Source organism: Hydractinia symbiolongicarpus, chromosome 3, assembly GCF_029227915.1.
Source record: "Hydractinia symbiolongicarpus strain clone_291-10 chromosome 3, HSymV2.1, whole genome shotgun sequence".
In the NCBI taxonomy this organism is placed as follows: domain Eukaryota; kingdom Metazoa; phylum Cnidaria; class Hydrozoa; order Anthoathecata; family Hydractiniidae; genus Hydractinia; species Hydractinia symbiolongicarpus.
In genome coordinates this window covers 24,633,036-24,661,035 of record NC_079877.1, presented here as the reverse complement: position 1 = coordinate 24,661,035, position 28,000 = coordinate 24,633,036, and the positions used below count along the sequence as shown (strand labels likewise).

The window sequence follows — 28,000 nt, the reverse complement described above, 5'->3', positions numbered from 1 at the left end:
TACCTCTACTTGCTATATTTTTTGAAAAATTTCTAGGTAAAAATAATAAAAAAAGAGAAAAAAAAGAACATTAAAATAAAAGATGGCTACTTCGAGTGTTTGTGGTTGCTTTGGAAACCTTCGACCAAGATACAAACGATTAGTGGATAATGTCTTCCCATCAGATCCAAGTCAAGGTCTTGTCAAATCAAACATGGAGAAATTAACCTTCTATGCTTTGCAAGCTCCAGAGAAACTCGATCGAATTGGTGATTACATGTTTTTGAGGATTAATAATCATTTATACCGCAAACGTATTGGGTGAGTGAGGCAAGGACAACATCACATAAACTGACTGTATGGCCTCTTTTTGTGAGAAAAAATTGTGCATTTTAATAGCTTATATACCAAATATAAATTATTGTCTGACTTAGTTGATTCGCTTTGTTTTCCATAACTCGAGTTGATTGGCGTTTTTTAATAAACCCTATCTAAGCAAAAAAAATTCAGTATTAAAATTTGATCTATCTATTAGATTTATTTTGGCCAAAACGTTTTTTTTTTACTTTTCCTTATGGTTTTCGTCATAGTGGATCAAAAATTGAATTTTTTAGTTTACTGTCTTGTAGCTGTTTCTATTGTACATATTATAATGTCTGAATCTATCCTATGTCTATTTTTGTTACGTTTACTCGCTCACAAAGAATTGGAAAAAGTAACATAGAAATGTTTACCTAACAACAAATCGTCTGAAAAAGCAAGGCAATTAATTTTTTCACTCGCTACAGGTTACACCATGGTTTTGGTGATTACAAATTGTTAAAAAAAACTGTTGGTTATTGAGCGTAAAAATTTCACGACCATAGCTACTTTTCTTATAAGCCTCATTAGAAGTTTGTTTGAGCCTAAGACATTCTTCACTTGACTTTAGGTTTGTTTACATAGCAATGGAGGCGATGGATCACTTGTTGTTGGCTTGTCGATCATCCAGTTTGAATTTGTTTGTTGAAAGTTTCTTAAAGATGGTCTCAACTCTACTGGAGTCAAGTGAATCGGGTTTGCAGATATGTGCAACAAATTCTGTGAGTGTTATGTTTATTCTAAAACGATTCCCTTGTTTTTAGATGTTTTTTCCTACTTGTACTGAGGACTAAGGAATATAAACTAAGGAATATAAAGAAATATTTCATATTGTATTTAAAAATAAAGAATTAACCAATGCTTTTTGGGTAAAAATGGAGACTGAACGAATGCTATTAGCGAATTTCACAAGCACTCTACCTGGCTAATGTGTGCGCAAAGGTGTCTGTTTGAAGCCTGCTGTCTTCAGAGTAGTGACCATATCACGCTTTTGTCCGTGTTTGAAAAATGAGGAAAAGAATCTGTCTTTGTTTCATTAATTTTGTCCATGACTGTAGTGTTGTGAGTTATAATTTAATATATAACGATTTTTTTGAAAAATACTTTTCAAATTTGTTACAACCTTTTAAACAAATACTGTTGGTTAACGCCCAAAAAATTACCTGCAATCCGAATTGTTCCTCTGACTCATTCACTCACTCGCTCGCTTACTCGCCCGCACAGTCATTTATTCATTCATTTATTCATTTATTTATTTTTTAGTTCGTAAAGTTTGCAAATATTGATGAAGACACCCCCTCATATCATCGGCGTTATGAATTTTTCATTTCAAGATTCAGTCAGTTATGTTATGGAAGTAACGAAGATTCTGAAATAGAAAAAAAGTATGATTTCTTTCTCCTCTTGTGTTTAACATGAATAAAGATTTGTACATCAGACTTTTTCAAGCAGCTTGATACTGAATTTATTGTTTTTAGTGTTGTTAGAAAATCTAGGTTTCAGATTTTTCAGATTTTGGATTTAATTTTTTTTTCACTAGCTTGTGAGATATGATGTGGAAGTCTCAGGAAAACACATTACGTGTCGAGTTTTTAAAAATTATGGTTTTGAATACTTGCTTACAATTTTGTTCACTTTTCTTTTAGGATTCGTCTATCTGGCTTACAAGGACTTCAAGGTGTTGTACGTAAAACAGTGAATGATGATTTACAGGTTAGTAAATATTACAAATGTTATGCCAGCACGCTTAAAGAATCAACGGCGGCCCACGAAGGCCTCGAAATTCGTTGAAAAATGGCCATCCTGACGTCAGCAACAATTAGAACAATCAAATTAAGTATGATTAATTCCCAACTCATAAGCACTCATATATACTCTCCTGTTAAGTGTGTTGACTGCACGTTGAAAATATTTCCTGTTAAAAAAAAATTCACGAGATAGTTAAACGCGAAATAATTTACCCAAACCTTCCCTTCCAAATATGGGATGACGTTTAGCCGACTGATTTAGGCGTCACTCTAAAATGACTTCAATTCTAATAATGTTAGTTTAGCAATACAACACCCAATAAAAGTTTGTTGTTTTTTTTTTTTTCAGGCGAATATTTGGGATGATGTTCATATGAGTAAGATTGTTCCTGCTTTGCTCTTTAATATTGAATCCAACTCAGAGGCGTAAGTTTTGTTTTGATTTGTTTTGTTCTATTTCTATAAAAATGTAACCCAATAACCTAAGATCTTAAGTCCGTTGTGAATATTGACAAGTTCGGAGTGCGTATGTTACTTGAATAGAACCGATGTTACTCCATTGCTAAATAGTTACAGTCTTAAAAATTTCTTAGAATTATTAGGGAGGTGTCTATTTTATAAAGAAGTTTTATGTTTTCTTTAGATTACTTCGGAAATCTTCCGCAAGTATGTCTGCTCAAGTGGAGAGTCCAGATGACCAAAATGAAGACCCTGCACATCTTGCTGATTTGTGTTTACGTGAGTTGGTTACACGAGCAGGTTTCAATAACATCGCCGCCATATTGTATCCCTTACTTACGTAAGTCACCTGGGTTAAGTATTGTCTCATAGAAGTTTTGCGCAGAGTTTCTTTGTTGTTTGTCTGCTTATTTGCTTGTTTTTCAACCAACGTGAAACAAAACCACACATTATTTTTTCTTGCTTCCAGATTTATGGACACGAGAAGCTTGTGGTTAAAAAATGAATTTCCAATTCATATTTTCAAGATTATTATGTACTCGATCCCGGTAAATACTTTGTGTTAGTTTAATTTAGATTACAAGTCCTAAGGAAATCTGCATATACTAGTTGGTAGCCCGTGGATAAGTTTACTGGTTTACCTGTCCTTTAAAGTAACACGATTTTTTTGTCGCGCACAAACAGATACGGCTATTATTATAGAGACTAGCCGGTAGCCGGTGGAAAAATCCACGGGGTCCCTTGCCCTTATTGTATCGCATTTAGTGATTCCGTAACACTACCCAACTTTGCGTATACCGACTACCGGTATTTTTAAGATAGAGATAAATAATTGTTTAAAAATAATGGTTTTTGTAAATTAAGTAGGACATGTACAAAAAATAGATGTGTATTCTTGCATACGAAAAAGTTTTAATTTTTGTACACCTGACTTTTTTTAGAATCAATATTCGTATCGTGCAATTGAACTCCTTCTCTCACATCTTGACAAGCACAAAAACAGTGAAGCGGAAATGCGTGCAAGTGTGGTGGAGATGATATCAGCTTCGGTTGGAATTGCTACTGTAGGATCTATAGGTACGAACTTTGTTGTTGTGGCAAGAATAAACCATGTCACAATTTTACACTGTTTTCAATATAGAACTACATATGACCTGGTTGTTACCTATGCATACATTAAGAGAATAGAAATTTAAAAAAATAGAAATATGTCTCCTAGCATTATTTGCGCCTAATGTTTTTTTACCATAACATTTACGTGTTTTTAACGCGTGAGTTTCTTTGAATTTTCCTTTATTAAACTGCCACTTAAATCTAAAAAAGTAATATTTGAATTTCAATATTTGTAACCTGATTCTAAATAATCTTTTTAACTGGTGTCCTTTCACACTGAATTGTGTCCCTTCACGCAGAGTGGTGTCCCTTTAAGCTGAGTGGTGTCCCTTCACGTTGAATGGTGCCCCATTCGTTTCTAATTTCTGATTAGTTGTTGATATTTTTTAGGTCCTTCTATTCTGGAAGTATTTAACACGCTACTGAAGCATTTAAAGATCTCTGTTGATTTCATGTGCACTAAAGACAGCAAGGTGAGACCAACCAGAGAGAAAAACATTCATTTAATAGCGTCACCTCATTTGATGTGATTTGTAGAATTATTCAATCTTTCTGTCTTTTTTATTTATAACTTTTACTAAAAAGAACAGTATCCTTGTTCATCAAAAAAAATCACTTGAATAACGAAACAACGTTGTTTCGTAAGCTATTCTGAAAACTTACCTGGAAATCTCCGCGCAAACCTGCTGCGCATTTGTCAGGGAAAATGTGATGTGCGCAGAATATTTCGTTTTAAAATGTGCTTAAAAATTCTATTTCGTGAAATTTGGAGAAACAAATTACGAGATTTAAGTAATCCAAAAATAAAACTCCGTAGATAATTCACGCTGTTTGGCGTAAATTCGAAATTGAAGCTTTCGAGCGCTAATCAGCCATACAAAAAGGCGATCCCTTTCTATATAAATTAAAATTATATTTATTAACGAACCTTCTTTTTTATGTATTACCCGTAAGAAATGTTTGAAAGTTAAATGTGCGTTAAACCTTGATGCGCGATAAAAATAGATGTGCGAAATATAACGTTGCGCGTAAATTTGATGAGAACTGTGCCTAACTACGGAATTGGTGCAAAAATCTTTTGTTAAGGAATTCTTTCTAATGTTGAATAAAAATAACATTCAGTTACGCTGAGGTCTCAATATATCAAAATTTCGATGCGTATGGAAAAACGTTTTTAGCATAGAGTTGTTTATTTGATGGAGTCAGAGAACCTGTGCATTCATATATTACCTGTACACCTTAATCGAAAAAAAGGTATCGTAAAAGAGGTTAATAATGAAAGAGTCTTTAAGGCAGGTTTCCAGTTTAGTATTGTTGATAGTTTCAGTGTTAAATAAACCATTTTATATCTCTTTTCTTTAAAACATGACTCAGTTTTCAAAAAAAAAATTTTTATTTTTTTGTCAAATGCATCAAAATTTAAAATTCATTTAATCTAAGATCCATCCGAAGCGTCCATGATTGAGATATTAATTTTATTTTACTATATTTTTTCTTTCAGTCTTCATCGAGCAAACCCGAGCACAGTGAAGTATTGGTGCAAAATGCAATCATTAACGCAGCAGGTATGTTAGCTGAAATATCTCGATGTGAGATGTATCATCGGATTATGTTTATAATTTTTCAGCGAGACCACGAAAATTTCGTCTAGTGAAGCTCGTATTTAATTTTCAAAATTACGGGGTAGCTCAGTCAGAAGATAGGTTTGTGTATAAGACGTCGTGGTTTTAGATCCGACATAAAGGCGTTGTCTACCGGGGAGAAATCTTTACTCGTAAGAACGTCAGTTACGATGAAAATGATATCTAAACTAATGACTAATGAATTAATAACTGACAGACGGACGGAGGGACCTTTCTACTTTCCTAAATTAAACCTTTAAGGAGCTTGCTGGTGTCATCAAGTTTGTTTTAACGACCTGTGATCTCCTCGTAGGTGCTTTCTCATCAATCCTAGCCGACTACCAACGTGTAGACGTGATGTTATTTATTATCATGAAAGTTCCCAATTTAAATTCCACCGACGCGAAGAAGAAGCAGAGTATAGTAAGCGAAACTGAAGAAGATATCGGTATTGCCACCGCGTAAGTTTTTTATACTTGTCGGTAAAGTTATTAGCGTCCCTGTTTTACTTGTGTTGTAGTAACGAAACGTTTCGTGGATGTAGTTCAAATCTTTAAAAGTTTTTGTTACATAGCAATTGCTGGTGTAAAAAAGCCACGAAATATGACGTTTATAGCCACAATGGTTTTCAAGTATTCGCTTGTTAGGATAGAAATACGGGGAAGCCTTTAACTGCACAAACATTTGTCACCTATTGCTAGTGGCTTGTTTGTAATGATACCGTTCAAAGATATATAGGTTCTTACAGAAGTTATGCACTTACTAAAGATTTCACACAATTATATTTTTAGTGATCCCACTGAAGAACTTGTGCAGCTTAATCTGTTGAAATGTTTACTTCAGGTAGAGAATTCTTTATAGTCACTTTAAACTTTTTAACTCTTGAATGCTTACTGCTATCACAGGCATTTTCTTTTTTTCACAAGTTTTTTTACTATCTTCACTGTAATAATAAAAGATCATTCCCGAATTTAATGTTATTAAAATTTTTTGGTTTATAGATAGGATAGGTAAAAACAGTATGATTTTGAAAATTTTAAACTTTGTTAAAATTTTTCGCGAGGATTTTAATATTTTATCCATCTTTTGTCAAAAAATTTTAAATAATGCCGAGAAAAAAACTAATTAAGAAATACAAAGGGCCTGAAAAAATTGTGGAGTTTTTCCACATATTCTTAAAAATGATCGAGAAAAACCGAACATTTTTTTCAGATACGTAGGCCAAGTGGACAGAAGTTTAAAATTCTCTAGTTACACTTTTGAATACGACTGTGTTAGGGCCAATGAAGGCACAAAGGTTAAGGAAATTATGTTGACCTTGAGGAAGTTATGTTTGAGGAAGTTATGTTTGAGGAAGTTATGTTGACCTTAGCAACATTTCTGAGCCCGCGTGTAAATCTAATATATAAAAAACTAGCCGTTGCCCGTGGAAAATTCACGGTTTCGCCCGACCTTTTTATACCGCATTGCGTGCGTCTCGCTACCTGCGCAGCTAAGCTACCATTTTGCGTGACAGACAGACCGACGGACGGGAGGACAGACGTATACAGGCATTATAATATAGATAGTCGTTAGCCCGTGGAAAAATCCACGGGGTCGCCCGTCCTATAAATTAACCCGTTGCAGCAAAGTGGACAGAAATATATCACATTGAATATTCGTGCGCATTTTAAAAATTTCGTGTCTCCGTTACTGGACACGGCTTTCGCGGACACACAGACAGACAGACGACGGCTATTATTAAAAAGACTAGTCGTTGCCCGTGGAAAAATCCACGGGTTTGCCCGTCCTTTATATTTACCCGTCGCAACAAAGTGGATAAAAATATATCGCATTTGATATTCGTGTTTCTGTAACATCATTTTCTAACTCAGCGGGGGGTCCGCGCAGAGACAGACAGACGGAATACGGCTATTATTATAGAGACTATATTTCGTGTGCGAACGAAGTTTTGTTATCTTGTCCCGATGTAATTCGGCCGGGATAGTTTTACAGGCGTTCTGAATATTTTCCCAGGTCGCTGAAAGTCATCGAACCAAGCAGTTTTCTTCTACATTTTCCGCCAAACTAATGGATGCTGTCTTGACAGGCTTGTTGTTTAAAAATTCAGGTGTGTGATTTTTAAACATCTATTTTCTTCTGTTACTTTTGTTATACCTTATCAGTAAAAGAAAAGTCGTTAAAAAAATCTTAGTGGGCAAAAAATATTTGGTCGGTAAAGATTATCACCTTAAGTTGATTAATTTTCGCGAAGATTAATTTCGCAAATATTACCTAATTTATCTGCGCGAAAATTTCTGAGGAATATAATTCACTAAAATTAATTAGAAATGAATTGATTTTTTTCGGGTTTTATTTCTCTCTCTCTCTTTCTCCACACCTCACAAGATTTCTTTATTACGTTTTTCTGCTTTTTTAAACATTTCGCGAATGTCTTTGCATCCCATTGACTTCTCCACTAATTGTTGTACTTTTCTCGCCTGCTCTTTGGGATAAAAATCCTTAGTGATGCCAGTATTCGGGTTTTTTTAAGAAACCTACCCATGATAATCTTTTCTTAAGCCGACAGTACATTTCTTCAACCATGTTTTTGTACCTAAGAATCAACATATCGCTACTTATGCTTGCATGAAAATGCTGGATTTGCCATGTGCAAAAAATCTAAAATGGTCCATTCGCGAAAAAAGTCATTGCAAAATATCTGGCATGGACCAATTCACGAAAATAAGTCCTGGCGAAAATTGATTAACTTAAGCCAAAATTTAGTTTTTTTTCCCGACTTTTTTATTGATAAGGTAATTTATCGAAATGTTCAGTAACTTGTTTTTGTTGTTCTTCTAGATGTTCGATTTTATGTTGGCAAATTATTAGTATCGCTACTCGATCGACACAAAAATCTCAAAGCAATAGACAATCTAAGGTAGATCCTACTGTTTCTGTTTAACTTGCTCTATTCCCCTACCAGTTTTCCTCGATATGTGCATCACCAATTACCAGGCCTCTAAAGTAAAGGATTTTTCATTGTTTGATTTGATGTATCTACCAGTCTTTTCGAGAATAATTCTCGTTTTAGCTTGTATTCGACCACGGGCGAGTTAACTTTCAACATTGAGAAATGTTCCCGACAAGATTCAGTTTTTATGAAAAAGGTAAATGTCGAATTATTTTGAGTGAAAATATGTGTCTTATGGCTGATTTTAACTCTTTAACTTCAAAGAATAACTCATTTTATGCAGTGCATGCTTTTTATAGCAGACACCAACGGTTTCAGCAAAATGTATCCGCTATAGAGAGGTTGCCAACTTCGTTGTTTATACGATATTGCACGTTATTTATTCGATACTACATGCAAGTTGCACGATATTTTCTTGTTTATTTTTAGAACAGTCAGTATTTCTACTTTCACCTGTATCAAAGTTGTCGTTTGTTGAACAATCGTCCATGTGATATCAAACTGCTGACAGATATAATTTGCTTACTGGCGTTGGAGTTTGGTGAGGAAGATGTTATTGTCGAATTGGTTGGTTTTGTCCTGGGAATACAGGTATATAATTTATTCCTTTACGCATAATTAACACAGACACTGAAGGAACCGTGCTGGATTTTAAATTTTTCTTTGAAAGAAATCTTAGAAATTCGTGAGATTTTTTAAGTAAAATGTAGCGAAAAATAAAGTTCGAAATGGATATTTGAAATAAATGCACGTTTTGTCCTACAGACCTCAAATTTGTATTGTGGAAATTTTAACTGGAATTTGACCAGATTTTTTATGGTTATCATTGTGTTGGCGAACCTTTAAACTAAAATAATAACCAGATATTTTTATGCATATCATGTGTAAAGAAGGGAGAGGGAGAGTGTTCTTCAATTTGTTGATGTGTCTATTTAATAAAATTTTTCCGATATCTACAATATAAATTCTATGCGACCCTTGTATGGCTTTTAGCATTAACAGGACCTTCGATGTATAAAAAAAATGTGCAGCCCTCCGGCAAACAGTAATGGTTACACTACGTGTATGGTTGGAATTATTTACAGAAGTTAAGATTTTCCAGTCTATATAGACTTCCCATTGTTTTTTAATATTTTTTTTTGTTTCTTTTAGAATTATGCAAGATCGAAAGATTGCAAACTAACGCTGACTCAGCAGTCTTGTTTACATTCTCTCACAGTTGTATTTTTCTTGCTAATCAGTGACTTGACAACCATACCTTCTATATTACGTCATTGTGAAGAGGTAAGCATCTGTGTTTTTTGGGAGGGGGTCACTAAGATGCAACTTAACTTAGATCAAATATTTATTGATCTTTTAATTGATAGTACCATGCCTATTTTACAAACCCTAATGAATTATAAAATGTTAGGATGCTAAATTCGTCTTTTTCGATGACGTTTGGCTGTAATGTGGTCTAACATCAAGTCAAATCCGGTACAAAGTGTCCATGCTTAGCCTATAAAGTCAAAGCTTAGTTAACTTAAGTAAGCTTTTTTCAAGGATATTAAACGAGTTTCTCTCATACGAAAGCTTAGACGCAAAATAATTTGTCAGAGCAAATCCCTAAATTCAAATTTGCCAATTAAACATAAAATAATTTATCAGAACAAACACTTAATGACCATAAGGCCACCGTGGCCACATCTTACCTTCTTAAATAATAGGGAATCAATCATGTTTGTTTAGGTGAGTGGCACCATTCCAACACAAAACATTAAAAAAGATAGGGTTTCCCAAAAAATGATCACGTGGGCAAAGATAATTTTTCTGGGTCTCCTGGCTAATTAAGTTGTCGTTGGGCAATGCTGCTTTTGCTTGCATTCTTTTTGTTGACATTTAATTTAACTTACAGGTTCTAGCGAAAAGACACGAGCAAGCAAGATGGCTGCTTCCGTCAGTAGCGTTTGCAGCTGATGACGTTTTAATTGACGAGCAAAGACATTCTACATTAGACGACAGTTTCTTCTTCGATAGAAACACAATTGTAAATGCGTTACGAAGTAGCAACTATGAGACGAATGCCATTGAAACGCCATATGAACCAAAACCAGCTGGTACGTGGAATCGGTTGATTACTTGCTAGAAGACAAACTGATTGCGCGAAAGTTTCTTGTTGAGATTAACTTCGAGTACTACTTCTCCAACGATCTAGTCCTATACTTCTATTCAGATATTTGCAATTAATGGTTATCATCTGAGATTTTCTAATAACTCGAATTTTTCTTTAGTTCGTAATTTATCAAATGCATCCATTCCTGAACACATTCCGATTGTGAAAGCTGACTCCCTGTTAAGTGTTGGGTCAAGCATATACAGAGTAGGTCAATGCTGCAAATTGTGTGCGAGTAACCGTGATATGTTATTAACACGCGTGATGTAAACATTATAGGTGGATGCTCCAGTACCTAAAATTACTTATGAAGATTTAAAAGATGCATTACGTAAGTTACATTATTGCATTGGTGGTTTGTTTGTCCGTATTTCAATAAACATAGTTTCAATAATTAGCACAGAGCAGAGTTATTACCCATTTTTATTAAGAAGTCGAAATATTCTTCCAAGAGTTATTAGGAAAACAATGGCAAGCCAGGTAGCAAATGGTGTGAAAAATGTTTATCGATGTGTGCTAACTTCGAAACGTTGAAGGTTACCTCTTGCGAAAAAACAAGTTGATTTCATATGAGAGAGCTTGAAAAGTTTGTCTATGAATCTTTATTTCTTTGAAAAATCTTTAATGGCTTCCGAGATATGGGGAATTCGTTTAAATGTGTTCAAAATATCAAACTGGGTAGACGAAAACATATTTAAAACAACACCTCATTTTTTTTCACACATGATGCGTCATGACAACTTTTTTTTCGCAGGAGGAGCTTTATCTTTATACAAACTGTTTAAATTTTAGGTGGCGAAAATGTGGAGAAGAGAGATCATGTGTTAGATTTTCAAACAGTTCCTTATGAAGAAATAATTAACCATAACACAAGAGTGGTAAATCTTCATTTTTAACTTTCATGAGGCTTTGTGGTGGTCTTTTGTTAACTGACTTTTTTCAATTTGACTTTTAGAAACAAGAAATCGAAAATTCGTTGAAGAAATCTCTCGATGTCGCGTGTCGGTAAGTTTGTATTTCTCTTAAATATTTGTTTACTTGGTGCAAGCACCTAAGTAAATTTCCGGAAATGTATTACATGAGCGGAAAGGATAAAATTTACAGTCCTGATATGACTACGAAACTCGCTACCGCTGTATTTTTACTTTCATTTTGTAATCGTATTTTTCTAGAACTTTGGACACTCCACGAAACCAAGAACTTACAAAGAACTTGTTTGAGATTGAGTTTCCATCTCTACTTGTGTATTAATTAGTGATCCATCATTGTACATATTTTAATTGAATAGAACACTTTAGAAATATATAACATATATTATTAGCTTTCTGCAAATATTTACAGCTCAGCCTCGTTGTCAGTACGAGAATAAATTATCTTTGCAACTAGAAGTATAAAAGTCTATTTACAAAGCATAGTAATAAATTGTACAGTTTAAAAATATAAATAAAAGTTGGTCGTCAAACGATAAAAATAAAAGAAATTTGGATTTTTTCATCACACGTCTTCCCCAAGACTTTTTTCCAACCAGGCTACTATCTTGTTCTCGCTACCAGGAACAATATCATCGTCGAACAAGAGCTAAAATGCAGAACACAGATTGCAAATACAGTGAACACCTATAGACAATCAAAAATAATTGTTTTTAATTTTTACGTTTCATTTTATTTTTTCTCATCCTGCTGTGCTAGTTAAAAATAACAAGAAGCCCTGGGTGCTCTAAGAATTTCCGCTCGCTACCAAAATATTTGATGACAACCTGCTAATTTGTTTAAGAGTTTTGGTGCATGAAGCTCTGAAGATAAAGCACAAACAAACGCAAACAAAACGAAACGTGTCATAATAAACTCACGTTTTAAAAGAAATTGCTAACAAAAAATACAGCCTATCATTTATGGTTGAAAGTCTTGCGAGTAAAAGGTTTATGGTCTTAAACGGCATTTAGTTTTAAGTGTTTTAATTTTTGGACCAATTTTGGCATGGAATGACATTTAGGTGACAAAAATCAAAATTTTGATGTCACCATCATGTTCAGCATACTTTATTTGTTAACTGTGTCAAACTTTGTTGAAAATAAAGTAGTTTTAATTTTTGGACCAATTTTGGCCTAAAATGACATTTAGGTGACAACTGTGCCAAATTTTGTCAAAAACAAATACCAATTTCGGCCTGAAACGTTATTTAGATGGGTACGAAGTTTAAATTGACCATTTGGGACAGGGTTAGTTAGTTAGTCAGTTATACCAATACTCAGAGGAACGTGAAATCCCAGGGTCGATTTTTTCTCAAAAAATGCTCCGAAAAAAAAAAACGACGGTTTTAAAGAATTTCCTACGCCTTCGGGTGCGGAAATTCAATTAATCATTAATAACCTGATCACTTTTTCTGCACAATTGGAGAACTGAAGTAAATTCTCCCATGGAGGATTTGGAAAAAATCAGCAATTTTGGTCCCATAAGTGAAGTGTCCGCTTTAAGAAGTTTCCACTTTGGAAAAAAAGGGTAATTCAATTTCCCTGGACATGGTTAACTTATACAAAGAAACTAACAGTTACGGTAATATTAAAATTTTCGGCCTCCTGCAGTTGTCAGGGAAAATTAAATACCTCCTCTCTGACGAAGCCAAAATCTTTATCAACAGATTTGAAGAAATATCGGTAGTGTCCAGGTCTTTTAACAACTTGTTTAAAATCCCTCAGCGTGAAGAAGCCCAACCTAAAAAGACGAAGTGAAAATTCATCTTAAAACCTTGTTTTGGGATTCCTTTTTTAAAAGATTTGTCTAAAAATTGTACAATTGGTTTATAAAGAAAATAATTCTCGCGAAATGTTCCAATTAGAATTCTCTCAGGATTTAGCAGTGTACTTCAGTGTATACTTTCTTCCTTGTCTGAAAATTGCGAATTTCGCGCAAGAAATTGAATTTTGAGGCTTTAAGAAAATCTTCAACATCAGCGTGAAAGTTACGGACATTCTTTATACATAATTAGGTCTTTTCGTTTTCAAAAGTAGGTTTCAAATCGTTAATTAATTTTCGCCAATGAGTTTTTAATTTATTTTGCGGAAGAAATTTTCGCAAATCAGGAACTGCGCTAAATTTATTTCGCGAGTAGTAGCTCTGATAATAATGCAAAACAAAGAAACCATCGGCACTAAACGTAATTACTGCTTACCCTATATCACTTGTTTTAAGTACTGGTGTAATCGATTTTCCGAGAAAATATACAATTTTTACTTGTTCTCCTCCTTCGAGGTTGAAATTTGCATTATGGTCATAACCTAAAACCAACACGTAAAGAAGTAAGCAAAACCAATTTCACATAAAATAAAACTAAGAAAAGTATATTTAAGATGAGTGTCTAACCTGAATCAGAACTAGCTGGACTCTTGACATTGACGGTGGATACTTTAGGCGCACTGAGTTGTCGATTATCCTAAAAAGAAAAGAAAAAATTCCTATTACTTTTATTGTCTTTTTTTACCTCTAATTATTAACGCGGTACCTCGAAAATAATTATTTAATTTGCTGCGTTAAATTAGAGAAATGACAGTATCACTATTGACCACAAATTGAAATTCTTTGATTGTAAAAATAGTGGCAAAAAATGAAACAGCCCTTCTTTCCGATGATTTTATAATAAGATAAACTTGTCATATCAGTAGCTTAGGGGAAAACATTTTTGCAAATTTTTTCGCGAATTAAAGGTCAGAAAATTACCAATGTCGACGCATATATCGCGGAAGAATAAAGGACATTTTTTTATATATATATTTAGGTCGTTTTCAACAATAAGTCAGAAGCTATTTGGTTGTGGTCAGAATGAATTCTTTGGGAAAATGTCAATTTGCGTAGAATTAATTTCCTCCAATAAACATTTTTATTTTATTTCGCGGTAGATTTCAGGAATCAGGAATCTATATTATGGATTCTACCACGGGCAACCGACTATTATTGCTAAATTTCGTGAAATTGTTTCACAAATGAGGACAACATTCGCAAAAAACATTTCCTGACGAAAATTCCTTCCCTTAAGATAGTACAAATGTCTAACAGCAAAATTAAACGAAACATATATCCACCTCGTTTTTAACATTGCTCTCCATCATAGAGATTGTATCAATCAAAGATGACATACTCTAAAACAAAAAACAAAAGAATCACCGAAAACTTTTCACACATATTTTGAAGTATAATATTTTGAATTTTTTCGTCGAGTTCAAGAAACCATAGATTCAACCTTTTAAAACAACACACTTACATGTTCCATACTTTCAAAAGCATGTTGTACTGGGTCTTCATCTTTGAAATGACGTCGAATGTTATTTAACGTGGTTTTCATATTATCATGCTCTCGAGATATCTGTGGATCAATAAAATTAGAAAGTATAAAATATGTTTCTCGGACTGGATGGTTGACTACCTCACCTTGCGTTCCCCTTTCATCTAACCACAATATTAAAGGGCAAGGGAATTATTTTTAGAACACAATACAAATTATTAACCTTTTGTTTATCCTTTTGAAACTTTGCTTCATTGATTTTATTGGTAATGTTTCCTACGTTGCTTCCAACTTTGTTAAAACTTCTTTCTGTCAGCGATGATGTATGCATTCTCTCTGTTAACTCTTTTACTTGTAAGCGAAGACTGCTAACCATGGACTCACTCACCTCAAGTTTTGCATGGAGATTCGCCTGCAAATATAAAAATACCGATTAACAACAACGCTTTATCGAAGTTTTTTCATGTTTTAATTGCGATGTACCCGATTATAAATTGGAATAAGACCGATATATAGGCAGAAGCAGTTCTGTAAAAGCTATATCTTGATCGTAAAAATAAAAGCCATTAAAATCGGCAACTAGCCTGTGGAAACATACGCGGGTTCGCCTGACGTACATAATTCGATCATCAGATTTTTGACCCACGTATGAAATCGAAACATCTTTATTTCGTAAATTTTTAGCATAAATTAGCATTATTTAACCATTTAAAATTACAGTCGAATCGATTCGGTTGCAATTTTGAACGTTTGAAATTAACATACCTCGATTCTCGCTTTACTGACAACATCGTTACTCAAAGTATCGATTTCCGCGGTTTGTTGATGTATAATATCGTCTCGCTTAGTCAACTCTTCGTGCAAAAGTTGTAGCTCCCGGTCTCTTTCGCGAAGTAAGGATTCGAGTTGTTGTTCGTGAGTATTCTTCTTCGATATCTCGTAGTGCAAAAGTTTGGATTTTAGAGACAAAATAAGTTGCTCTTGTTGAGATACACGTAGTTCTAGGCCAGTCTATAATTTAATAGAAATAGAATTCAATAGAAAGCTATATTTTGTTGTTAAAAATTTTCGCGGTTTTTAAAAGAAACGTATTCTCGCGAGAAATTAAATTTTTTTATTAACAGTTATCGCATTCGGAATGTCAAAGACAATCAAAGTGATATTCATGATAAAATTAGTTTTTTTTTCTTTCCAGCCTAATTTAAACGACCATCAAATTTTTCATGTACTAGAATAATTGCAAGTTATTTTGGAAACGGCGCCCTTTTATAGAATGCTATGACGGTAAATTCAACGCAAATCCACGCATTACCTTTTCACCACCCCAAGTCATATTGATTTCTTTCAACTCGTTTAGTTGAGCCTAAAATATCAACAAAAGGTTACATGATCGAGAGTTAAACGCAGTATCCAGCTTTTACGCATGTCCGTAATATATTTATTGATAACACCTTTCAGAGTCAGTCTAATAAAGAAGAAAAGAAACCTAGAGAAACAACCGTTTAAAATAGACTAGGTAACTACCGCAAGGCTACGTTTAGGGTCATTGAAACAGCAGCTAAACAGATATCCTGCGCAGATGTAAATGTCGATCCATCTGCTTTAAAAGATTTATAAATAGCAGAATCAAATTATGAGGAAAAATAGAATGGTGTTGTTTGATGAAAGAAAGTTATCAATTATCTGCTAAATATTTTATATAGTCTTTAGGTCCACGACGTGGCAAAAGAAGTCATAAAAAACAGATAATTATAAACAAGTCAAATACACACCCTTAAGTCGTCGCATTCTTCGTTCTTGTGGTCCAAAATAATATTTTTCATAATCTATAACCAAAAAATGATGCAAAATTGATATTACGGCAACTGACCATGCGACAAGTTGAGGCTTTAAAGCACACAACCTGATAAAGATATCAAACTGAGGATTATTGGAATTAGGACCAAGCATTACCAAACATACCAATTGTTCTTGATAAGATTCGTCTTTCGGTGATTCCATGCCGTATTCTTCCTCCGGTGTGCAACCATTCAAAAGCTGAAAAGAAATTAAAAAAAAAATTAAAAAACATCTTATCCGCGAGATTTCCGTTTTAACCCTAAAACTCCGAGTTACCCACAACCCTCCCGTCGTGCCTCCTCTCCTTCCCCTCTCACCCTCCCCTACCCCCCAAAACGTATCTTTATAAAGAACAGTCTAATCTATTTCTTCCTAGAAAATGTTCCACATCACCTCAAAAATCATTCCCACATAAAGACCAGTTTTATCTCATATCCAAAACATCCTATTGCTTCCCAAATATATTCTAAACCACAATTCAAATCAAAAGCGTAATCGATACGTACTAAGTTTTGCAACTGCGCTAAAACTTCTTTTGTCGCTCCCAAATCATCAAGTAGACAATCATGTCTCTGCAGGACTTCTTCACGTTCTGTTATTTCATCACTACACTCACTCTGCTCTGCGATCAACTTTCTTCTAGCATGTAAGTTCTCGTCTCTGGCTAACACAGGACTATTTTTTGGTATTTGTTTTGTTTTCGAGAAATTTCTCTGCGATCTTGATGCTCCTGGAGATTGGGGCAGGTCTGGTATTTCACAGTTACCTAACCTCAATATGTTTGACTTAGTTGATGGAGCTGAATATGAAGACGTTCGAGATGACGCATTTGAAGATTCCGATGATTGCAGTTTGGTTGGTGTTAAAATTTGCCGAGATTGGTTTCTATAAAAAAATGGATAAATTTAAAAAATTTGTGAGGAGAAACCTGAGCTGTAAAAACACCTATTACAGAGAGACAGAACTGATGTGCACATTAAATTGGCTGTTGCTCTCAAAAACAAAAGTTTCCAATGCAAACCAAATTGGCTATTGCCCTCAAAAAGAGAAAAGAAAAGAAAAGTTGACAGTAGTGTGGATAAACAATAAAAACAAATACCATTATAAAGCAAATACCATTATAAGACTATCGACTCTGTGCTAAAGTAAGATGAAAACACATGGATAACTTACACTTCATCACAAAAAATTATTTTTGTTAAGCGAGGCCAAAAAGTTGTTGTTGTTTGTAACACAAATTTACACGTTATCCTTTTCATCATAACATTGCATAAAAACCCAGGAAAAAGTAAAAATCTACCTGTGTTTATAATGCAGAGACACTCCACCATTGGATGCATTCTTACTGGCTTCAGCCAAAGATGCAGCAGCATCAGTCACGAGCGACGCAAGTGACGTGCCACGCTGTAGGTTGGTACCAGTTCCTCCTTCAGGTGTGTTTTGTAGTGTTTGATACTTGAACGAATCCGGTTTGAAATGAGCAGCAAGGGCGAGAACAAGTCGCATTGTGGCTTTTAAATTTCCCTCCATGATCTCTATAGCAAAAATATTTTATATCTCAGTACAATTCTTAGACAGTTAATGACAGGTCCAGAAAAAATATGGGCCTAAAAATGTCTTTTTCAGTACCATTGATGAAAAGGCTAATTTCTTTCCTGCTTGAGATTGCTTGCATTAGTTACCAGGATAACTCATTTGTTATTCATCAAGCGATCTAGTTTTGATCCTGTTAAATGATTTCCTGCATTGTAAATTGTTTTAAGTGTTTTAGGAAAAGTATTGTGTAGCACAACGTAGACGTAACTTATATCTGTATCGGATGTGGTTGCACGTATGTAGCAATATTCAACGAATCATATATACGAATATTACATGGTGACATATATGATATGTGAATGATATATATGATATGCGAATGATATATATGATATGCGAATGATGTATAGTATATAGTGTATATGATATATATACACGGTTATGCCAACTCATATGTAGATCACCAGTTCGTTGTGCGAAATACTGATATATGTTCAACGAAATTATGGAGTCAACGAAGCCAATCTGTCCGTGTTTTACAGGCATTCCTTTAAATGTTTTGCTTCAGAACACGCACGTACCACCTAGTCAGGAATGCTTTAGAAATAAATTGAAATATAACTCAAATATCTCTGTGAATGTTGATTATAAATGTCAAAATAAAATTTGACCTGCCAAATTAACACACTACGCATTTCGTATTTTTGGGCCTTCGTTTTTGCGCGTACCCCTTTTTGTAAATCAATTTGAAGATATGAGCATGTAGCCGTACATGATAACTGTACTTGCATCCTTGGGCCTATTTCCTAAAAATCAAAAATGCAATATAACTTAAGAAAAAAAAAGATTTTTGATTTGAAGATTGTTTTAGGGCGCTTTTAGACCATTGTAATGGAACCAGTACAAAAGATTTGTTTAGTATTAGCCGTAATTTCTGTGTTACAGAATTTAGGCATTCTAAAGGAGGCTTATAAGACTTTTTGAAAAAAATAAAAGAGTTTGACCAAATAATAAAGAAATAGTACATTTTTTTTTATAAAATAACGTGATCAGAGGTTGTCAACATAATAAAAAAATTTCAGAGCAACTAAGTATTTCATTCGATTTTAGGCCAAATGTTAGTTAAGCTCTACCCAACATATTTTAATTCCATGATCCGGTTTTATTAGGGGTTGAATACACAATACTTCAATGTAACACAATTTATTGTGAATCAAGTTTTAAAAGAATATCAGAATTAAGGTCTCCCAAATGTCAAAAAAATAATCTGTGAGGAGTGATACTCCAACTCTTTTAAAACTAAAACTTTGGTGATGTTAGTTTCCATCACCGCATACTCAGTATATCTTTAAAGCCATATTATATATGATAAAGATATCACATATATCTTAATATTTCAATTGTAAATTTAGTCGTCAAATATTGCTACATGTGAGCAACTATATTCGGATGCCCTGGATATCACTGTGGCCTTTTGAATGAGTAACAAGTTGGCAAAAATAATTATACTTTCTTTTTTTCTCGTGTATAGTTTTAAGCACAGTTTCTCATGGGGGCATTCATAATCAGATTTTAGCCATTTTGGAACAAAAATATTAGGAATGACATTGTTGCTAAGAAAGAGTGAACCTGTTATAATACACTTAAAAAGTGCGTCATAAAATTACAAAACAAAATAATTACAACAAAGTTTTTGGAATCAGCACAGTTGTCGACTATCGAAGTTTCTAATGTAAAGTAACAATTATGAACAATTTTACAGTGTCTTTTACTATCGTGGGTTGGTGTTGGGAATAAAAAATAAACAACAACTTGATTTTTAATTTCACTGTCACTTTTTATGGCTAAAATCTTGGTTGCTTAGAAAGTGTAAAATGTAATATTTAAATTTAACCGTAATTTAGCTTTACACTACTGTTTATTATGAAAAAAAAAACTAATAATTCTTTTAAAAACTGTTTTGTAGGAAGCTAGTAGATTACTCAATCTTGTACCTTAGTTGCGTAACTTTCAAAACATGTCAGTTGCATGAGAGTCGTTTGGTGTTTGACCTGAAGTTAAACCTGTCCTTAGCAACTGTTGCTTTAATACAAACATGTAAGCAAAAAATATATAAAAATCTGCTTTTAATAAAAAATGAGAACATACAAAATATAGCATTGCGTTGAGTTCACAATCTAATATTGTACTATTAAAACTTGTCAATATACTTTTCGCAGTGAAAAAGAAAATAAACAATACCTTTTGGCATGATGTGGTGTATTCGAACATTATTTCTCGATAAAAATTCCAAAACGTTACTAATGTTATTCCTCATATCAGACAAGGAAGAACCATTGCAGATATTTTGTTTCTCTCGGCCTAAAAAAAATTAGAAACCATTTTAGAAATATATATAAAATACCTATTACTTGTTAAATTTAATTTCTAATTTATAGAAATTAGGATTAAATAATAAATTATATAATAAATTAAAAACAATAATAATAAAATTACGACTTTTAGGTGTGGCTCTCATTCGAGGGATGAGCTTTTAGACAGGAAATGCTCATTAAATATGTTTAAAGAACATTATAATAATTTTAACATGCCTCTTACATAAAGATCTACTTGAGTAAAAAAAAGAAAAATGTAAACAATTAAATTTAGAAATTTTCAGCTTGGCTGAATATTCTGCAAGACATCACAAGAAACCAAAAAATTTGAAACTAATTTGGTTGTATTGTTAATTCTTAGTGTCTCACTAAATTATAACCAAACACTATTCTACTAAAAAAGCAATGTTTTTTAAAAACAGAAAGGGTTATTCATTCAAATTAGAGGGTCATGAGATATTTACATTTAAAATTAATTAGGGGAACTTGTAAATACGATATTCAAATACGATAAATTTGAGTATAGTACATTGACTAAATCTACTGCAGTTGTATTTACAACGTGGAATAAATCAGCACAAAAAAACCTTTAAAAAAAGAATCAACACACCAGATTTTTAAAATACAACTAAATTTCTCTAATTTAATTAGCCATAAACAAGCTTTCTAATTCAATTTTTGTCACGTCCTAACTAATTGCTGACCTGAACCTTAAAGCTTTATCAAGCCAGCATTTGCCTCAGCAATCGTTTACTTACTGCAGACACAAATTAGGAAGGCTAAAGAAATATCAGAATATTCAACTTACTAATAACTTCGACTAGTTGCAACAAAACAACACCATCTCGTAAATCTTGTGACAAATTCAAAACATGACGACTGTTTGATCGCTTTTCCAGCTGACTGTTAATCCAACTAACGTAAGTATCAACCTGGTGAAGCATCTATAAACAAATTACACTGATTATTTATTTGTTTTTATTCTGAATTATATTGTTTCATTGTTTCAAGAATAAACCCCCAGATGACCTCCTTTTGGTAGCCAACTGTGGGAAACACATTGGGAAAGCGCCAGGGAAGAGCATAAATCTGAGTTAACATTTGATAGAAATACAGCATCTCAACTGCATCAATCATATTTCATGTTGAGTGAAAGTAAAGAATGTTGATTATCGCCATCATTGCTGCTGCTGCTGTACATGCACGGATTATTTTTTTTCGGGTGCAAGAAAATCAAAAAAAGTAAAACTAGAAAAATAAATAATGAGATTTTAAGTTTGGTAATACTTTTTTTAAATATAAACATAAACCTTAAAAAGTCAATAAGTTTTTACACAGGAACAGTTTGAAATCTTGAAACTTCTCTTTTAAAATTTCTATTAAATTCTCAATCCTTTTGAAATTAGAAAAGCTGGGCGGTTTATGGTGTCTTTAAGTTCAAAAGCTTGTTCCGAAAAAGAAGGAAAGCTGCAAGGTTCAGTTTAAATAAACACAAATTCTAGACTTTTTTCTCTATCTAAATTTAATAATTGTTATGGGTTTTTTTTTATTATTCTTTTTATTAAGTTAAAAGATATTGAATAAGTGATTTATGCATTTATTTTTATCTGTTGTGTTGTACCCCCTTTTCTCTTAATGTTCATTGTTATATTTCAATTAACACCTTTAAAAAGAACCAGTCATTTTTATTTCTTTTGTTTACCATGCACCCAAAAAGTTATCATACAGTCCCTTTTCAAACATTTCCTTGTTTGCTGCTACCATTTTTGCCAGAAAGATGTCAAAAATATTAAAACAAACTTGATGCAGCAATAAATTCTAGAAAACGAGAGAAAAAACGTTTATTAAAATATATATTGTGATAACGACACAGATGGAATAAGTTTTGTATTTTTTTAATCTTTTTTTATTAAATATAAAAAAATTTTGACATTTAGTATTATAGTTTGCTTGCTGTTAGCCATACATGATGCTTGCACTCATTCTGTCAATAAGAAAAAATGAAATAAATAGGAAACATCTCTTTAAAATTTCGTAATACACTATGTGTGTTTTTCATAAGCAATAAAAAAATATACAAATAAGTGTCTTGCCATGCAAAACAATTCGTTTATAAAAAGTTTTATAAACTAATAACTTCAAAAGATGTGCAATAAATAAAGATGCACATAAGAATTCTCATCTATTACTTTTAGGAATTGCATGAAAAATGAATGTCTGGTAATATTAAGTGTGCAGAAATTTATTGTGTTGTACACGTATAACTAAAAATTTAGGTATTTACAAATAGAAAGACAGTGATAGAATACTAGAAGTGAAAAAGACACAGTAAACAGAAAAATACACAAATATATATTTAATAACAAAAAGTACAAGCAAGCCAACCTGCATTCGTATCTTCTTTTTCTTAAATTTCAGCATCTTCATAAAAAAGAACTACATCTCACAAAACAAGTGCTTGAAGAAATTTTAAAATATTTATTTTTGTTCTTTATTTCTCAAGACAGAGATTTATGAAAATTAATTATTCAAAGAATAATTACAACAGACGGTGTATAAAATAAAAATAAAAATAACATGGAACCATGTTACAACATGAAGAATATTTTTCTTAACAACAGTCTTCCATCTTGACCTTAAGTATTTTAAGATATTAATTGAAATAAAACTAAAAAATAAATCTTTCTCCAATTTTTTAAGATTAATTTGTTACACTTGCTAAACTAGTATCAATATTTTCAAATATAATTTTTAGCAATCACAACTTAATTATTCACAAGTTTGATTCTTTTCAGAATTTAAATCTATTTTTGTTTTAAATTGGAATTGATATAATGTAATTGTATATATATCCATGTATATATTATTAAAACAAATGTTAATAATAAGGCTTCTTACCGACTGACTTTTTGAACTCAATTGTATAATTCTAGGTGATGGTATTGCTGGGCTAGATAACCTTCCATGAAGTTGTTTAACAGAACTCGAAGTTGCAGTTGCCATTTTTTATTAATTTTTTATTTATTCTAATCCAATTTTATTTTTATTCTAATTTCATCTATACAGATTAAATGTTTACTGAAAACAACTTTTATTAATCACTGGCCATTTTTAATTGGACTGTCAACACAGAACTCAATATCAATTGGCCAATTGTTGATTAAAAGACCAAAATCACTTGTTGATGGACCTAAATAGTCGTTTACCCATGGAAAATTTACTGTATTGTTAATCTTATATATTCTGGTCCTTAGATTATCACCTGAATTAAGACGCCTGGGACAAGCAAACGAGTGTCATTTTGGCAAAAAAAATTATGTTAATCAATTCACCTTTATAATATCTATGCACATCCCTTAAAAGGTCCAAAATTACTGATGACAAAAAATGTCAAAATTTGCTATGTAAATATCTTGATAATGAAAAAAGCTTTTAAAAAATTTTAAAAAGACTTGTTAACCAACTTCTTAAGCTGTATAATATACGTCTAACATCATTTTATACCTTGGGTTCCCTTTAAGAATTGTTCACAAATGACATCAACCATTAGGGAAGAGGGGGTATACTACAGTTGACAGGGGGCGAAGAAAGTGACACTACTGTTGACGTCAATCTTCCAGTCATGAAAATTGAAACGACATTCAGCAATGCCGCCATAAGTGACTTCCAACTTTGCCAATGGTAAAAATAAATGCTGTTGTGACTTTATTTCTAGTTTTTCTAAAGGAATGAGTTGTCATAAACATTAACCCATCTTTTGACATAATGCTAAGGGACCATCTATAAGTCCATCCATGATACAAGAGAATTGGAACTAATTAGAGCGTCTCCTCAAATAAATTTTAACATATTTTAGACAGTTTTAGTTTGTAATAATATTTTTTTATAAAATTATCTTAAATAATACGAAAAAAAATTAAATTGAAAGATAATGTATATAAATTCAATTTAATTGTAAAATTAAAAATATTCTTGTTTTTATTGAAAAATACTGTGATATTTCAAGCTTTGTAATATGTGGGATATTGAATAATTTTAAAACACGACAAGGTTTAATGCTTAAAGGCTGTGTTCTAGTTTTCCATAAGGCCATGTGATCATCATTTTACAACAAAATATGGCTTCTTTTAAGTTTTCCACAGAACTATTTTCATAATTTTATATATAACGAGATACATCAAAGCTTCATATGGCTGTCCATTTGTTTTTTTAGAATGAAATACAGTGATCTCTAAGTTTCACACAGCCATGTCTTATCAGTGTAGAACCAAATATGACGATTTCTAAGCTTTATTTGGCCTAGAAACTATTATCATACTTGATTTCAGTGACAGCAAATTTTCTGCCATCATAGTGCTGTTGTCTTACATTGTCTTATAAAATTGCTGTTACCATATTTTTAGGCTCCCTTGCCTTAGCTATTCTCAAAACTTCTAATCAAACAAAGGTTTCTTATAAAAATACTTACACTATGGTGATGATAATAGTGGTAATTTTAAAGTTATTAATTTTTAAAATGTTTTGCTGCAGTTGTTGCCGTAATAAATATCTCCAGTTGAATGAATGTCTTGACACCAACAACTTTGGGGGGTCTGTTTATAATAAATGGCATCAGCTTCAGTAAGGGGAGGGATAAAGCAAAGTTGTCGCAGTTTAAAGGAGGGTAGAAGAAGGGGGTTAAAAATCCTGAAAAAACATTTCACATCATTTGCGAACAATCCCTTATAGAACGACCAGGATATAATTTCTCAAGAGCCCTGCCCTATCAATTAATTTTCTTTTTTTAACAATATTTCACAGGTTTGCCAGCAGAAACATATAATACAAGGCTTCTATTATCTAAAATTATTGGTTTTGCGAAATACGTACTTAGTGTCTATCAGCTACGCTGCATAAAATCAACTTGTTTTTTAGTGGGAGGTACGCTTTAACTTTTGATCTTCATCATGCCTTACTTGTATGTCTAACTATGCCTCTGGCTTTTCTCATTAGTATCCAATCTATTATATATTGTGACCCAAAACACATTATTGAGAAAAACGATTATGGCTTTTAGAAAAACCGCCATCATATATCGAATGTAAATATTGACAAATCCCAATGGATTTATAAATTTGAGGGTCAAACGCACCTCAGATCAATCTAGTCCCCAGGGCTTCTTTGGTTCATGTAGGTCCGCCGGCGGCGGTGGCTAGGTTGTCACTTCAGCTGTTCCAGGCGTTCAACATTATGTGCGATCATCAGACAAAAAGTCAATTCAGCGCAAATTTGTTGCGCAGAATACCTAAGATTAATCTCGCAAAATCAAACAAGAGAAAAATATGACGACTTGAGTCCAGGTCTATTGTTTTAATGGGGATAAAACTTCGAAAATTAGTTCTCGGAAAAGGTATTTCCCGTATTAAAGCACTTCATAGTTTTTTTGTATTTTTTTAATTTTTTATAATTTGCTAAAGTGGAAGATTTCCCTAAAGCCAAAATAATTATTTATTTTTTTCGTCCACGCCGTGATGTTCTTTTAAATCGGTTAAGAGCCGTGTCAGAGAGAGATTAGAAAACAAAGACAAAATGCCCTCGTTCCCAGGGCATTTTGTATTTTTAATAAATTTTATACATGGGCCACAAGACCCTGGGGACGAGGTTAATTAGACTCACCTTGCAAAATCCTCATGATAGGAGGCAGTATAAAAAATTGAAGATCTATCTTCCTTTTAACGTGTCAGTCGATGGGTATCACCTTTTATGATTTGCGATTACTAGACAGGGCTAGATAATTATTTCTTGCCAGTTTTGGTCACTAGCCTCTACGACACAGTTCTTTTTTAATGCAAATCATACGGTTGCAGTGTATATAGAAATAATTTATAGTAAAAGGAACAAAAAAAGAATGAAAGAATAATAGAGCAAACCTTTTTGTTCAAAAGCTGATTAGTTGATTGATTTTGTTCTTCGGACACATTCTCCTTAAATTTCTTTATGCTTTCATCACGTTTAATATTGTCAAACTTGTCAACGTCAATTTCAACGTCTTTAACGCCGTCGCTCATATTACCGTTTTTATTAACGTCAGTATTACTCGTTTTATTCTCAAATGTTTTGTGTTTGTTCTTCTTCTGTTTGTTTTGGTAATTTTTATCGTGAAACTGTTCTCCTAAATCAAATTGACGTCGAAACTGTTCATAAGCTAATTTCGAATCTTCAAAGTCTTTGTATTTTCGCGGGCTTTCTGTTCCTATTCTCGCTGTGTTATCTTGCAAAGAAGTCTTCGGAAACACATTAAAAAATGCTTTCCTGAATCTTTTTGTTATGTTTGGAGATTTAATAGACTCAGTTTTACTTATATCCTCATTTTCTACTTTAATTTCCTTAAAGCCTTTGGTTGTTTTATTAACGCTCGGTGACCGGTGTTGTGATTCATCCGGGTCATATGTCCGGATGCGATTGCGTGTATGTGACCGGTATTGTGAAGCCATTGACATATCCGCATCTAACATGGCATCCGTAGCTGTTTCCGATTGTTGCATATTATACTGATTAACCAGTGGTTTTTGTTTACCTTCCGGCTGCCGTAGAAATGTTTTTGGTATTTTAGCAACAGATTTAACTCGCTCAACCCTATGGGATGGCAAGCTTAACGATCTCCTAAGTTTTGGTTTCGTTTCTTCCTGGTTACGATAATTCGTTTGTCTTTTAATAAATTCATCGAGTTCATATTGAGTGTCTTCTCGAAAGTTTGAAACGTCCAAGAGTGTTGTATAGGATGCTTCAATATGTGAGCTCATCTTTGTCTTCCAAACAATTTTTAATCCTATTTTTTCGAAATAATAAAACAGAAATTTTAAAAATGCAGAATGGAAGATCACGACAATTCAAATTTTTATGTTCAACCCACATGGATGGAATTCGTTGCATGAAACAGTCATACTCAGTCACTAGAAATAATCTCAATTGAGACCTGCTGATTTTAAAACCACCTGCAATGGAGAGTGTCTTGAATATTGAAAGCAACTATAAGTTCTCCCTTTTTAGTTATTCAGGTTGAGGCAATGGAAAGGGGCGGGCCCTACCGAGATAGGAGAAAAATTGACAATGGGAGGAGTTACTCAGAAATGCTAACCAACCCAAACAATCTATAATGTGTTAATATTGTCCACAATAATTAATGGATTCCTAACTTTTAATAGTGACGGTAGAATCAACTTCTTTCCCAGAGAATTTAGCCTTTATGATGAATGTGATGGCTGACAGTATCGGCTTAGGGGCAAAGATACCTTAAGCAGTAGGTATCTTTGAAGTGAAAAGACAGTGTTTAAAGTAGCATAAAAAATATGCTTATTTTTTAAAAAAAAAATAGCAAATTAAATTAACTAATTCTTGCTTAACTTTTAAAAATGGCTGATTCGTTTTGAGCTTTCAACTAAATTTTAAAATCATCTTCACTGAAAGACATTCTACATATTTGGCGTGTTTACTAAATAAAAATTTTATGGAAATTCGCTTTAAGGAACAAACGTTTTGAACTATATATTCATAGTTAAAAAACAGAATTAAATACTAATAAACTCAACCTCGTCCCCAGGGTTTACTTA

At 32.9% G+C, this 28,000-nt stretch overlaps 2 protein-coding genes across 5 annotated transcripts; one reads left to right on the top strand and one right to left on the bottom strand.

Annotated features, from left to right (window-relative positions):
• The first annotated feature begins 8 nt into the window (after positions 1-8).
• LOC130636401 (protein EFR3 homolog B-like) lies at positions 9-11,694 on the top strand. Its single transcript, XM_057446112.1, has 23 exons — positions 9-300; positions 911-1,061; positions 1,603-1,724; positions 1,986-2,052; positions 2,437-2,513; positions 2,731-2,886; positions 3,016-3,094; positions 3,488-3,623; positions 4,050-4,132; positions 5,161-5,224; positions 5,595-5,742; positions 6,073-6,124; positions 7,298-7,391; positions 8,123-8,201; positions 8,355-8,430; positions 8,664-8,825; positions 9,387-9,518; positions 10,129-10,330; positions 10,505-10,593; positions 10,666-10,717; positions 11,179-11,264; positions 11,342-11,391; positions 11,559-11,694. Exons 1-23 carry the CDS (start codon positions 83-85, stop codon positions 11,635-11,637), a joined length of 2,454 nt encoding a protein of 817 aa, XP_057302095.1. The 5' UTR covers positions 9-82; the 3' UTR covers positions 11,638-11,694.
• Positions 11,680-27,719, bottom strand: LOC130636400 (dixin-like). Of its 4 annotated transcripts, none has more exons than XM_057446107.1 (16): positions 26,321-27,719; positions 21,220-21,355; positions 20,278-20,397; positions 17,801-18,035; positions 17,007-17,385; positions 16,624-16,698; positions 16,434-16,487; positions 15,974-16,024; positions 15,427-15,672; positions 14,885-15,073; positions 14,641-14,742; positions 14,462-14,518; positions 13,746-13,815; positions 13,555-13,660; positions 12,989-13,097; positions 11,680-11,964 (listed from the first exon to the last, which is right to left on the bottom strand). In XM_057446107.1, the coding sequence occupies exons 1-16, from the start codon at positions 27,191-27,193 to the stop codon at positions 11,881-11,883; spliced, it is 2,886 nt and encodes a 961-aa protein (XP_057302090.1). In that variant the 5' UTR covers positions 27,194-27,719; the 3' UTR covers positions 11,680-11,880. The 4 variants fall into 4 exon arrangements, with proteins under 4 accessions (XP_057302090.1, XP_057302093.1, XP_057302094.1 ...); XM_057446110.1 differs by lacking the exon at positions 26,321-27,719 and adding an exon at positions 25,281-25,433; XM_057446111.1 differs by lacking the exon at positions 26,321-27,719 and adding an exon at positions 24,880-24,898.
• Positions 27,720-28,000: the final 281 nt, after the last annotated feature.